General features: G+C 36.3%; 1 protein-coding gene across 1 annotated transcript in view; it reads right to left on the bottom strand.

Moving 5' to 3' along the window:
• satb2 (SATB homeobox 2) overlaps nt 1–11,303 on the bottom strand; it is a gene marked incomplete at its 5' end in the record, with an annotated part of 44,183 nt that extends 32,880 nt beyond the window's left edge. Inside the window, 3 exon segments of the mRNA XM_079881164.1 lie at nt 9,457–9,644; nt 11,186–11,217; nt 11,220–11,303. Coding sequence (XP_079737290.1) covers nt 9,457–9,644; nt 11,186–11,217; nt 11,220–11,303 — 304 coding nt within the window.
• Between the last annotated feature and the right edge of the window lie 2,148 nt (nt 11,304–13,451).

The raw sequence follows: 13,451 nt of genomic DNA, 5'->3' as shown, positions 1-13,451 counted from the left end.
TAGCTCAGAGGTGCATCTCATGAAGCTTCATTTGGCAAGCATATACACATTTAGACAGAGCACAACACAAGTGTTACAAATTCTGACTATGGAAGAACTACAAGGAAACAAACAGGGTCAACAGCCGGGAAGAAGAAGAGGAGTAAGGATGTGTGGTGGAAGGGTACGGAGGCAAAACAGTGGAAGAGGTAGAAGAGGCCAAGATTGTAGACATGTTTCTGATGAAATAAGCACCACTATTTTGGACCAAGTTCTCAAATCATGACCTTACAATGGTTGAGGCGGGTCGAAAGGAACAGCTGAATGTTGGGAGAACAACCGTGTCCTCAATCATTCAAATGTTTGAATGTTGGGACATTCAAATCAATATCCCACATAGAGTAATGTGTACATTTGTGCTGTTGAAATGTATATATGCCATACAGATAAAGTGCAGAATTGTGTAGACATAGTTTACATCTGAAAATACTGACAGAGTACACTGTTATACTGACAACACGACTAAGCATTTTGACTATCTTGTTTGTGAACAATGACACATGGACTTATTCTGATGGCACTGATATGTTCATTGACATAAAAACTTACTTTTGAGAGATTAACTAAGGATTTTGAGGCTTTTGCAGATAATCCATTGTGTGGTGCTGTTTGTACAAATTGTTTGAGAAATGCACTTTAACTGGTTTGCAAATCTTAAGGATGATTCAAGAAATGTACCAAAGTGACGGAGAATTGTTTTTTTTTTTTCAATATAACGACATAATAATACATTGCAGTATGTTCCTGTATTTTATTCCAATTCATGGTCAAATAGAAAATATCACATATAAAAAATAAATAAATGGGTGTATTCTCTAAAATCTGGGCTGTCAAAATCGTAAAACGTAAATATAAAATGTACTGTAAGAAATTAGGATTCCCCCACCCCAAAAAAAATTTTTTAGTCATTTGGTCATAAATCATTAATTGAGTCCAACCCTAAAAGGAATTAAATAAGAACTTGCTAAATAAATAAATTGAGATTCTGAAAACAAGTTATCAAAGTTCTTAAAGATCTTATTTGATTCTTAAAGGACTGCATACAAATTATGACTGAAATCCGATTAGAAAATTTTAACAAGAAAACTCACACATCGCTAACCTTTACACACAAACTAAACAGCTGCTGCTAACAGACAACAACACAAGGACATCCAACTCAGTGTCCCAAAATACAGGGAATAGTTTAAGAGGATGCTGGCATCTTATCAAGACTATCAGCAAACAGAGAAGCTGAGGCCCAGTGTCTAGTTCTGCTTCAGCGTCTACGGGGAACGTAAACTGATGTGTGTGTGTATTTATATGTGGAGCCAAAACGTCAATATATGAAAGCAAAGATGCTCAACATCTTTTTAGGAATTATTAAGTTACTTTAAGATGTTCAAATGATATCTGTATGTGTGTGAGTGTGCGCAAACGTAGTATTTTTAAATGCACGTGGATGCCTGTCCACATTTGTCTGAGCCAGGGATTTCCGTGGGGACAGTTTCCAGAGGTCTTTGTTTTACAGCCAAAGCTTTAATATTGGTAATGCCCATCAGAGTCAGTGCCAGGCTGTACTGAGTCCGTGCCAAAAGTTAAAGACTAGAAACATACTGTACTCTCCACTTGAGCGCTTTCATTTGCATATCACTTATACAGAGGGATGATAGATAGATACTGTAGATAGATAGATAGATAGATAGATAGATCGATAGATAGATCGATAGATAGATAGATAGATAGATAGATAGATAGATAGATAGATAGATAGATAGATAGATAGATAGATAGATAGATAGATAGATAGATAGAAAGATAGATAGAAAGATAGATAGATAGATAGATAGATAGATAGATAGATAGATAGATAGATAGATAGATAGATAGATAGATAGATAGTCCACCTTCTCTGCTATTCTCCTCACAGTGGTTATGCAGAAAACATCAGTCTCTTCTCTGGACTTGACGAGAAAAACATCATTATGGAACATAAAAAAGTCCAATGAGAATTACAAGCTGGAGCTAAATTTTCAAAATGAATAATAAATTAAAAACATTAGCCTCTGCGTGATTAGAAACCTAACTCGGGTCCAGAAATCAAGTGTCTGAATTCTTTACAGTTTAATAAGCGGGTGGGAGGGAAAAACACTTTAAAAGCATTTGAATGGAAAGAAATGTGTTTGTGCGCTGCTGAGGGAAGAACTGATGGTCCACACTGTACTTTCACACTTACGCGCGCACACAACAAAGAGATTTACAGAGCCTTTGAGACAGTTTAATAAAGCTCAAGTGTGAACATACTCTACAACAATGGACATGCATGCTTATGAAAACACTTGCATATTATATACAAAATTAATAGCATCCATTAAACACAGCTTTCCAATTAAAACTGACATTCCCCCAGTGCATATGTAGCCATTACCTCTCATTTCTGTTGTACTCATCATGCCAAACTTTTTTAAAATGGCAAATCTGAACTGCGCTGCATCTCAATAACAATAGAGGATAAGGTCCTGAAGTATAACAGATACAACGCGCTGCTGTGTAAGATCACTGTGATCCACTTCAACTCTATGAGGCGAACAGATCTGCTTTTAATTAACAGCTCGTCTGTGGGCTTGCCCATTAGACTTGCAGTCCCAGGGGTAAAATAAAATCTCTTCACAAAGTGTCTCTAGATGTTTCAGAAACTTGCACAGAACCAAGCGAGAAATCTAAAGAATGAAACCGCAAACGGACACAATGTCCATTGTGCTTGATGTGTTCACTGCCTTAAATGACTGAGAGCTTTTCATCTGTTTGCCTACAAGCTGCTCTGTATTATCAACCCTCAAAGTCTTTTATCGGTCTTAGTTCATCTGGCACTGATGGGCTGTCTTTGTTCTTTCCCTCACTGGGCTTCACAGGTTCAAACCTGTCTGATTTTAATGAGTCTTCTGATCCCAATCAAGAGGTTGTCTGAATCTCTTCTCCCATCTCTATGCCAATCGCACTCTCTCTCTCGCTATCTCTCTGATCCTCCTTCACCCCAGCACCAAATATTTGATGGGTAGATAAAACCAGCTCTAGTGTGTCTGCCGTCAATCACGTACGAAGATGACAATGGCTATGCAAAGATGGTGCTGTAAAAGTTTCTTCTGGTCAATACACACCGGCTGTGACAGATCAATACAAGCTTACTGAAGAGGCACACTAGTTATAATATACTATTTTGGATACTTTTGCAAAAAAAACTACTGTGATTCAAAGTTTTGGAATTCATTAACTCAAACGCAAGGTGAAATAAATTGTGTGATTAAGATAATAAAAGCCCTATAATGCAGCACTAAAAGATTTTGCTGACCTAATGGTGAAATGGCTTCTTCAATGCTTTATCAGCAGAGAGTGTATTCCTCTATTTCATCAACAGACTAGAGATAAATTAGTTGTTTGTGTCTAAATTAAAATGAACTATTAGAAAACATACACTGGAGAGCTGTTAATAAATTAAATTTAAGTTTCGTATTCAGAGAAATTATGTTCTTAAGTTCTTAAAGTGATTGTTCACCCAAAGAATTTAAATTCGGTCCCCACATGCTGATATTGAAAATATTTCGAATCCCCCCCTCTCCAAAATATATTTTTTCTGCTCCACAAAAGAAAGTCACATAGGTTTGGAATAACATCAAGGTAAGTAAATAATGACTTTTTACATTTTAGGAGGGCTATTCCTTTAGTTTACAGTCATCATAAAAGTGTGATTGGTCTTAAGTGCTGTCCTTCCGATTGGTTGACATCAGTTAAAAAGAGTAATAAATGTCTAATCAGTACAAGGTATCAGGAATATTCAACAAAATTTATGAAGATAAAAAAATGAAAGCAAGATCTTGATTGAACCTTAAGAAATTGCTTACAGTAAGGTGATTGATAGCAAGAAGCCTGTAAAATAAAGAAGTTATAGTATTTAAAATAGTATTACAAATATGCAGTTTTTGTGTGCTAATAAAAAGCATACATACTAACCAGCCCTCCTGACAAATGACACACAACACGCAGCACAACTGCACCTTACATTTCAATGTTGTACCAATAGGTATTCACAACCAGATACACGGTTCCATTTTTATTTGTAATGCTTGCAGCCACACATTACAAACATAACTAATGACTGTTATGTTTAGGGGTAGATGAGAGAAGCCAGACAAGGGAGTGGAACAGAACTCCGATCCCATGAGACTCAAATTTCCAAACTACGACGACCACACTGCAGAGACTCTCTCTTAAGCATGCGATATATACATTTTCTGCTCTTTCCCTCGCTAACCTTCCTCTGCCTTCCACATTGCACTTTTTTCTTTGGCAATAAGAGTGGCCTCTGCCAGTTGTACCACACGCAGGAAACTGAGGGCAGTAAACGACACACTACTGATCTGACTAAGCTCACACTGTCAGTCAGTATACACAGAAGAGAAAGAGTGATATCGAGAAATCCTGAGAAAAAAGGCAGATGTTTGGGAAAAGAGAGAGACAAAGAAATGCTGCCTACCAAGATTACAAAAAAAAAAGCAGTTTCACAATTAGGTATGGAAAAGGTTGTTTGACAAGAGTGTCCAATTTCTTGCTGCTTTCCAACTCAAAATAATAAAAGCCCTTTACCCGACAGCAGTTAATAACAACTAATAGAGACAAGCATGCAAATGAGTAATGAGATAAAGCCGTGTGTTGTTACAGAACATGGTGGTATCGTGGTATCTCTGTGTTGACGACATGCTAAGGCGTTAACCTTATTTACCAGGGAATAGGGCTGTGATACTCATTTATTGCAGGGTTATTAAAGTATCGGCTCAGTCAGGGTACAGATAAAGCAGGTGAAGATGGTTGAGGGATTCGTATTGAAGGCCCCTCGGTGTCTCACAGGTGTGTGCGTTGGGAAGGGAAGAATAGATAGATAGCAGCTTATCAACCATGAATTTGATGGCAGATCAAACTGTAACCAAGACAGATGATTACACTGGAAACATACATAGTAAGACAAGCTTGATACTGGGACTTCCTTGGATATACACAAACACACACATACATATTTTATTCAGGAATAAGACCATGTCATGTTAGATAGAAGGGAATAAGTGTTAATAAGATAATAATGAATTGATTAGTGTGAGAGTAAAGAAACAAATATAGTGCCATAATGTGGATGAGTGTGCAAACAGAAAATATGTCGATTTAGATACAATGAGAGGGCGCGACAGACCTTCCGGGGAGCACGTTTAGTTCGCTAATAAACATCTTATACAGTACAGTAAAAGATAAAGAGTAAGCAGCAGTTTATTATGTTCTCCCTAAATCTCTTGCTCTGACTCGCACATAGACAAAAGCGGACAAACACAAGTGTACACAAACACTCAACGCACACAAACCACAGAGCAGGCTCACTGCACTGACACTTCCAGGGACCACACACTGACTCACAAAAATCGCACATGGTAGACTACAATGAGCAGGGCTATAAAACACACATGAACACACACATATTGAGTTGGTGACTGCGGTCTAGGTTTAGGTGTGTAGTGTTAAATGGTTTGATAATATATAAACATATATATAGGGGCTAGTTGTTACACAGTAAGTTGTTACAAGGATTATTTCTAGCTGTAAGGTTTTGAGTCAAAAAGTTATTTCTCTATAAGTGGTTTTGCAAGGTTTCAAAACCCCTACTTCAAAACCCTCCTAAATTGGAATATTTTTTTGTGAATTCTGTCCTTTCAAAAAGTTTTAATAAACACAATAATGCCATACTTGCATATTCAAGTAAGAGTCAACATAACGTAGACAGATTTTCATTTTTCAACTTTTACTAGGCTATTTATAATAAAAAGTTGTCACGTTTAAAAATAAAAAAAGTCCTTTATGAGTAATATTTGCTGGCCAAAATTCCGTAATGTACATTTGACACTTTTGCTGTTTCAATAGGCTAATTGTTTTGTGTTTGAATTGTTGTTTTACTGTTTAATTTTTTTTTTTTTTTTTTTTTTTTAAAGTAGCCTATATATAATTATGATAGGGCGCTTAATAACAGTTTCAATTGTGACAACTTACCCGCATATAGTGTGAAATGAACTGCGTGAACTGTATTCCTTGGGCAACAACGATCGAAATAATAGCTAGGCTATATTGTCTTAGCCAAGACTTGATAGGCAATTCAAAAATTGTCTTTCAAAAATAAATCTATTCTGAGAAAAATGTTGCCTAATTTAGAAAAAAAAAATATTTTATTTAATTATTATAATAAAGTTAACAACAATAAAATGACCAAATTCGATTGTCGTCAAAGTGCCATGTGGTTGCGGAGAGGCGAATGAATGGCATACAAATGGCAATAAGTTAGGCCCTGTCGAGCTATTGGCTGAGAAGAATTAATAGCTATTCTACTAAACTAGTAATAATTCTGGTCCTGTGTGATTGTCTGCCAGTGTTCCAATCCTGCTATAATACAAAATATAAAAACAGATATGACTAAACACCTGTTAACCTGTCTAACGCACATCTGTATATCACTGCGCAGCACCAATAGGCCAGTTTAACAGGGACTAGATGTTGTAGCGGAAGAATATGGTTTTATGAATTTGCATATTACATAGATATTAGATAATGCTTTATTGAAAATGCATGAAGTACTAGTATGAAGTAACCTTTCATAAAAGCAATAAGGCAATGCTATATTGTAAATACGCAGAAGGTCGCTGCGTGCCATTTTTAAAAATCTTTTATTATTATTATGATATTTCCGAGGCACTAAAAAAACTCTTCTGCTTTCATACACATGATCCAGCGGCAGGTGTCTTATGTATCAAACAAAAGAATTAACAGGTATTGTAAGTACAAGCTAAAAAGGTTATGGCGCCAAACTTTCCCTGAAGTCGTAGGAGCTGGAGAAAACATGCCGTGAATAAATGTTGGATTTGATCCATTCTGATGGGCTCCCCAAAGCGCGAGATTAAAGGATCCTCAGCGGATTCCATCTATTGTAAAAATGACTGAGACCTATAGACCTCTCTGTTACGGAGACTAATTAACTTTTTTTTTCCCCAGCCTTTTGGACTTGGTTAAGAAAACGTCTCCGCTGGCTATGGGGGCCAAGTTTGTGCAAATGCAAAATGGATACATCAATGTAACTTTAAAAAGAAACAGAAAGATCTCTAACGCTGATGGCAGCTATATAGCAACCATATACCTCCCTCTTGCACAGGCATGATTTTGTGAGTGACTCTTCAAATGCACTGCTCTAAAGTTTTAAAGTGATGTATACATAACTCGGAGTTTGAACTGACAGGGGAAAAAATAGCGAATGTAACATAATAACAAATCATGTGCACTCGGCATGCGTTTTTGTTTTTGATTTAGCCATTTACTTCATAGTTCAGAGTCTAATAAGAGTAGCCTACAACTGTGAACTGTGGTTCCATTACATGTAACGTGTATTGTATTCGACAACTGATTTCATTACTTAATTTTGAAATGTTTTTTTGTTTTCTTCAAGCAAAGACGGTTCACTTACATCCCCCAATGTTAAAGAAAAATTCACGAGTTCTGTATGGAAAAAATATCTAAATTACATTAAAGACTTGTATCATTAAAAAAAAAAAACCCATTGTGCTAAAAAAAACAGTGACGAGATATTTTACTCGAGATGTTCTCTATTTAGCTACATTGAGTAGACAGGTTTTTGGTTTATTTCGTCGCATTATTATCGATCTGACAGATTTAAATAGCCTATCTCGGAACTATCAGGTGATAAAAGAAATATTGTATGGTTGTCTTGATTTATTCTGTGCTGTAGGCTATATGTGTTAAATTGTACTCCTAAATGACCGTTTTTCTAGAGTTTCTAAATTGGTTCTGGACATTTTAATCAAATAAATGTAATTTACTTTAATCAGTTTGAAAACAATTTTACATTTATCGAAAAAGAAAAGTGTAATTATCTTAGAAATATCTTTGAATAATATTCTATAATACACTTTCTCTATTGCTTCAGGTTCTCCTAACAACGGCTCTTTCTCCTCCTTAAAAAAATAAAAACTCAAATAGCAGTTGTTTAACAACGTGAGGTACCTAAAACACAAAAGGTTCTCCAAAACATGAACCATCAGCGAAATATCTCGTTACCTTTAATGAACGCTATCATAGTTGCAACCTTCAGGAAAAACAGCAATATGCAATACGCTAATGTTGTTAAATGAAAGAAAGTTTGCAGTTAAACAAATCATAAACGCTGACACACTGAACATAATTAATAGCTTTGTTTTTATTTTGTTTTGGTCTTGTTCATTAATTTTACTAAATAATATAAGCGTGACATTTTCGATATCAAGTCTCAGATTCCCTCTCTTAGAAAATTAGGATATCACATAAAATAGGTCTGAAAATGTCCTTTACCAAATAGGCTACACACACACACACACACACACACACACACACACACACGGGGGCGATGAGACCAGAGAAAAAACGTCAAACACGTGTGAAGCTAGACTTGAGGCCTATAATCGTGTTGGGCTGTAATAAAACAGAATTTCCCCTTAAAAATCTTTCTGTATGTCTCATAATTATGCATTATTTCGCTAGTCCTTTGAAATGTTTAAATAATAAAAAAAGCTTAAAATTATTTTTAAACCAGCTCCACCTCGAGGCCTTAAAACTCTGTTATCAAAGACACACTCGTAGAGCGTAATAATTTATTAGAGAATATCGACAATCTGCTTTATTAAATAAATGGTTTAACTTAAACCGAATATAATATTCTTTAAAGAAAACGACAGTGCACAGGGTGCATGACTTTGGTCCTCTTGTCCTAAACATTCCTGACTTTGTAATTGAGTTTTAAACTTTACTGAACGATGACATAATTCGTGTATCACTTTTTTTTTTTAATTATTATTAAATTTAGGCTACAGGAAAAAAACTTAAATTATTATTAATAGGCTGTTTAATAAATTAAATTTTGGTGAATATCAAAAGTGTAAATGTTTCATTGGCAAAAGTCTCCCTCTCGTCTATTGCATTCTGCATTTTATTATTTCAACGTCATTCACTATCTAAGCTAAGTTCGATAACTTTCAGCAAATTACTTGTTAAATAAAGAAAATAACGTGACAAAGGTGTTGCACATGTCTTAATGACAAGTAGGCTGTTATTAGGAATATGTAAAACATCTGGCCTTCTCAGCTGCTATTTTGGGCCTATATTTATTTTCTTTATAAAGGCCTCAAAGAATTCACTTTCATATTCAAACACAATATTTATGTTATGTCTATATTTGGAATAGTTATAGTTAGATTCGAGATGTTACTTGGTTGCAATAGGGTATAAACCCGTTGTTACTGTAGCAGTTACATGAATGCGCTAAGCATCGGATGAAAGAAGACGAAAGTTATTTTCTGTTGCACTTACTGCTTATGGCGTGTCGGTACCTCGGTTGGCCGTTGAGAGGGCTCTGTCCATTGATTAAAAGTATTGAATCCAGGGCTGGGCTTCTCGCTGCCTCGCGGAGGGCTGAATACGGCAGGGTTCGGTGTTGGACACTTGGGCTCCGTGCGCTGTGCGCTGAGACTGAGCCACTGGAACTGAGAGACTCCGAGCTGAGGGGTACAGGTAGCAGGAGACAGACAGCATGAAGAGAGAGAGAGAGAGAGTGCGCGCGAGAGAAAAGAGAGAGAGCGAGAGAGAGAGAGAGAGGACAGTGCACGAGATTGAACACAAGCACAGAGATTCCGAGAAGTTCCGAGAAGCGACCGACGACAATCTCTCCTGTAGTGCGGAATCTTGTTCACTGTTTACCGCGAGTTTGAGTCACGAGTGTCCGTGGCAGAACTGAAAACCTCAGCAGCGGGCGCAAAGAGAGCATCAAAATCTGAAAGCGTCCAGCTACGTTGCTGCATGCACATAGAGAGAGAAACAAAAGCAAAAACAGACGTCAAGTAGGCTATCTGCTTTGTGCGATACGGACATTACCTATTACAACGGCGTAAAAATCTCAAGAGCAACAATGTGAGTGTGTCACTTTCAATCTCTCCCTTGAGCGGCACGCGGACTGACGGAGAGCCGAGAGAGGAGTGGGAGTGGGAGGAGGACTGGAGAGCAAACGTGGAAGTGTGACAGGGAGGGAGGGAGAGAGAGAGGGAGGGAAGGAGGGACGGGGCTGTACAAGGTAGGCTAAGTAATTAATGCATTTTATGTATAAGGTATCAATAAAGCGACATATATAGTTGAACTTGTTTTGAACAATATTTACTGCCTGTACGTTAACGTTCGTTTAGAAGCTTTAATTGTAGTTCAGTCATTTATTTCAGTCGAGAACTTGTTTGAGATCAATTGCACCCGGCATCCCTTTTCATTGTATTTGATTTTACGCGATCTGAAAGCATCTCTGTCGTGTCAGTTCACTTATTATTAAACTGACTGAAATGATACAGAAACGACGACTGATCTGCTCGACAGACGTGAAACAGTGATAATGACATACAGAAGAAAGTATCGTGCATTCTTAGGGAAAAAAATACATGGAAGGTTTTGTGGGTTAATGGGTTTAATATTAAAACGGATAATGGAAAAATCTTGTTTGGAAATGATTCAAGAGGCACTTTCACGTGAACACCGACTGCTTAAAATGCAGCTAATTCAGTTTCTGTGTCTAGGCTATAGCGGAGTTGTTGTTGTTGTTGTTTTAACGGAATCACCTTCAATTTTTTTCTATCATAGGCTATCACATTGAAAGTGACAGAGTCATTTTGTGAGATAGCGTTGGTAGAGATGACAAATCAAAGCACAAATGACACCAACTCAAGAAGCTGTAAACTATACAGGCTGGAGACCTTCTAGATTTTTGCACTGGCAGCGCTATAGTGTCCAAGAGGAACGAGCAGGAACACGGGGAAAAAGAGCATGGTGCATGTAGCTCAAGGTTTAGGGTATCACCATACAAGCTGTCAAAGTTCAACCTGAAAACTTAGTACTCGACAATATAGTTCCTAAACAGAACATTTACAACAGTTTGGCCTCAGTTTGGCTGTCTTTATCTCAGATAGCTATACTGTATAAGCTGCATCACGTGAGCGTTTAAAAGCATGCATACATTCCGATTTACAGGTATCATTCATATGCTTGTACAAAAGTATCTTACCTTTTTCCAGAGTGGTTTAATGGGAACTCATTAGCAATGGCGTGTGCAGCTGGCTGGTCTGCTGCTTTGAGACACTCTGGGGTGTGTGAGCGAACGCTGGCTGATTCTCCAACCTCATTCGTCACTATAATAATATAAGATAATGATCACGACGATGATGGTGATGCAGCGTTGCGTGACAGATAAATTGCAAAGTGGAATTGTGTTGATAATAAGGACTAAATAATACTATCGATAATGAACTTGTTAATACACGACTTGACTCTGTTACCTGCAGATCAGAATGAAGCCACAGAAAACACTTTAAAATATTAGCTGGATGTCACTTCTCAACTGTGTTCCTATGTGAATTTGACGTTCCTGACGCAAATTTACGTAAACTAAATAGGAAATACCCTACATCCTGTGTACCCTAATCTTGAATAGGTGAGTGCAAGTGTTCCCATTTTGATGTATTGTGGCATACAAGGTCACTAACAAAATGAAAACATCTACAAGAATGTGTTTCCCATCAGCTAAAGTTATGCTTGCTTCATCATGCTCTTTCACTCTCACAACTCCACTATAAAATTATGGCTAAGAATACACTCTAAAAAAATGCTGTGTTATTTCAACCCATGGTTGGGTCAAATATGGACAAACCCAACCGTTGGTAAATATCTTTTTAAACGCAAACGTTGGGTTTGTCCATATTCGACCCAAACATTTTTAGAGTGCACAAACAATTCGTTAAATAACAGGTCTATATTACACACACACAAAAAGAAAACCGCAGTAAAACATAAATTATTATTATTGTTGCTGTATAGGCTGTTATTATTAGCCAATTATTATTATTATTATATATCTGTAAATGTCAATGTCTTGTTCTCTTATATGAAAAACGGCACATTTTTAAGCCTTTGGAATTTTTATGGAAGCAAACAAAGATCCAATCAAAATTATTAACAAAATTATAATCTAAATATTTGGGTTTGTATTTTAACCCACAATTAATAGATCGTTGTATTTTTCATCTTGCATGTTTAATAAAAATAAAAAACATCAACGTCTATAACTTGAAATCGCAGAGCGCTTCTCTCTTCTCTCTCGATGAATAGTTTCTGTCTGTATTTGAACTGCATACCATAAATACGACTTCCTTGTGAAAATTAATATTTTATCGCCTGGGCCACAACAGCAGATTTACAGATGAGTAAATATGCCAAACTAGCATTAACTGAATGAATGAAAAGGATAGATAGATAGATAGATAGATAGATAGATAGATAGATAGATAGATAGATAGATAGATAGATAGATAGATAGATAGATAGATAGATAGATATTATGAACGCGTACTGTACAAAACTGTCACTATACGGACGATTTTTTTGTCATTTAATAAACTTTTCTGTAAACGTATTAATTGTATTATAAGAAGGACACCTTTTTGGTTAAAATATCATTTTACATTTTACATTTTACAAAGTCATTTTACAAGCTCATTAAGCTCTGTAAATATGATTATTAATTTTATTTTGTATGGATTTCAATGTAACAAATTGCTATGACACTGCTCCCCATAGTGAAGAAAATGGAAGTTTAACCAAATGCGAATGAACATTAGGCTATGTGGTATATTTGTCGCAGAGAATGCTTCTCTAATTGATGTGAACTTCTTGCACGCAATTGCTTGGTGTATCGAGCACATTTAAATTATTGAGCTCTGGTTTTGTAAACCTTTTTTGAGCATCTTTCTTACGGTCCTCATGAGCTCTCCCTTTTCCATTTCTTGGGTAACTGGGGATCTAAAATTAGCTGACTACTTGGAGTCAAAACTACATTCAAGCAGAAAAGTTCAAACCGTGAAACAATTAAATATATATATATGCCCGAGACTTCGAAACCAGGTTTCTCAGGTTGAGAAAGTAAATAATAGAAAAGATGTAATTTCCCCGATGAATCTGTAAAACATGACAATAATTACGTGGAGGTTTGGAACGCGCGGTGCTGTGAGACAAAGTAAATCATAGAGAACGTCTAAATTATTGGATTGATCAAAGAATAAACAATACATTATCAAAATTTTCAAAAGAAATGTAATTAATAAATTAACTACTTTGTTGCATAATTATGCAAAGGTTTTATGATTAGTTTATGCAGAGCGAAAACCTCATTTAATTTCAAGGAAGAAAATAGCATGGCCAATTATTTCTTTAGGCTAGCTATGGAGCAGTTTTCGCAAATCACCATACAATTTTGAAGGTAACTAGGAATTTACACT

Source organism: Squalius cephalus, assembly GCF_949319135.1.
Source record: "Squalius cephalus genome assembly, chromosome: 9".
In the NCBI taxonomy this organism is placed as follows: Eukaryota; Metazoa; Chordata; class Actinopteri; order Cypriniformes; family Leuciscidae; genus Squalius; species Squalius cephalus.
The sequence above is the reverse complement of the archived record's forward strand: the minus strand, read 5'-3'. Positions and strand labels throughout refer to the sequence as shown.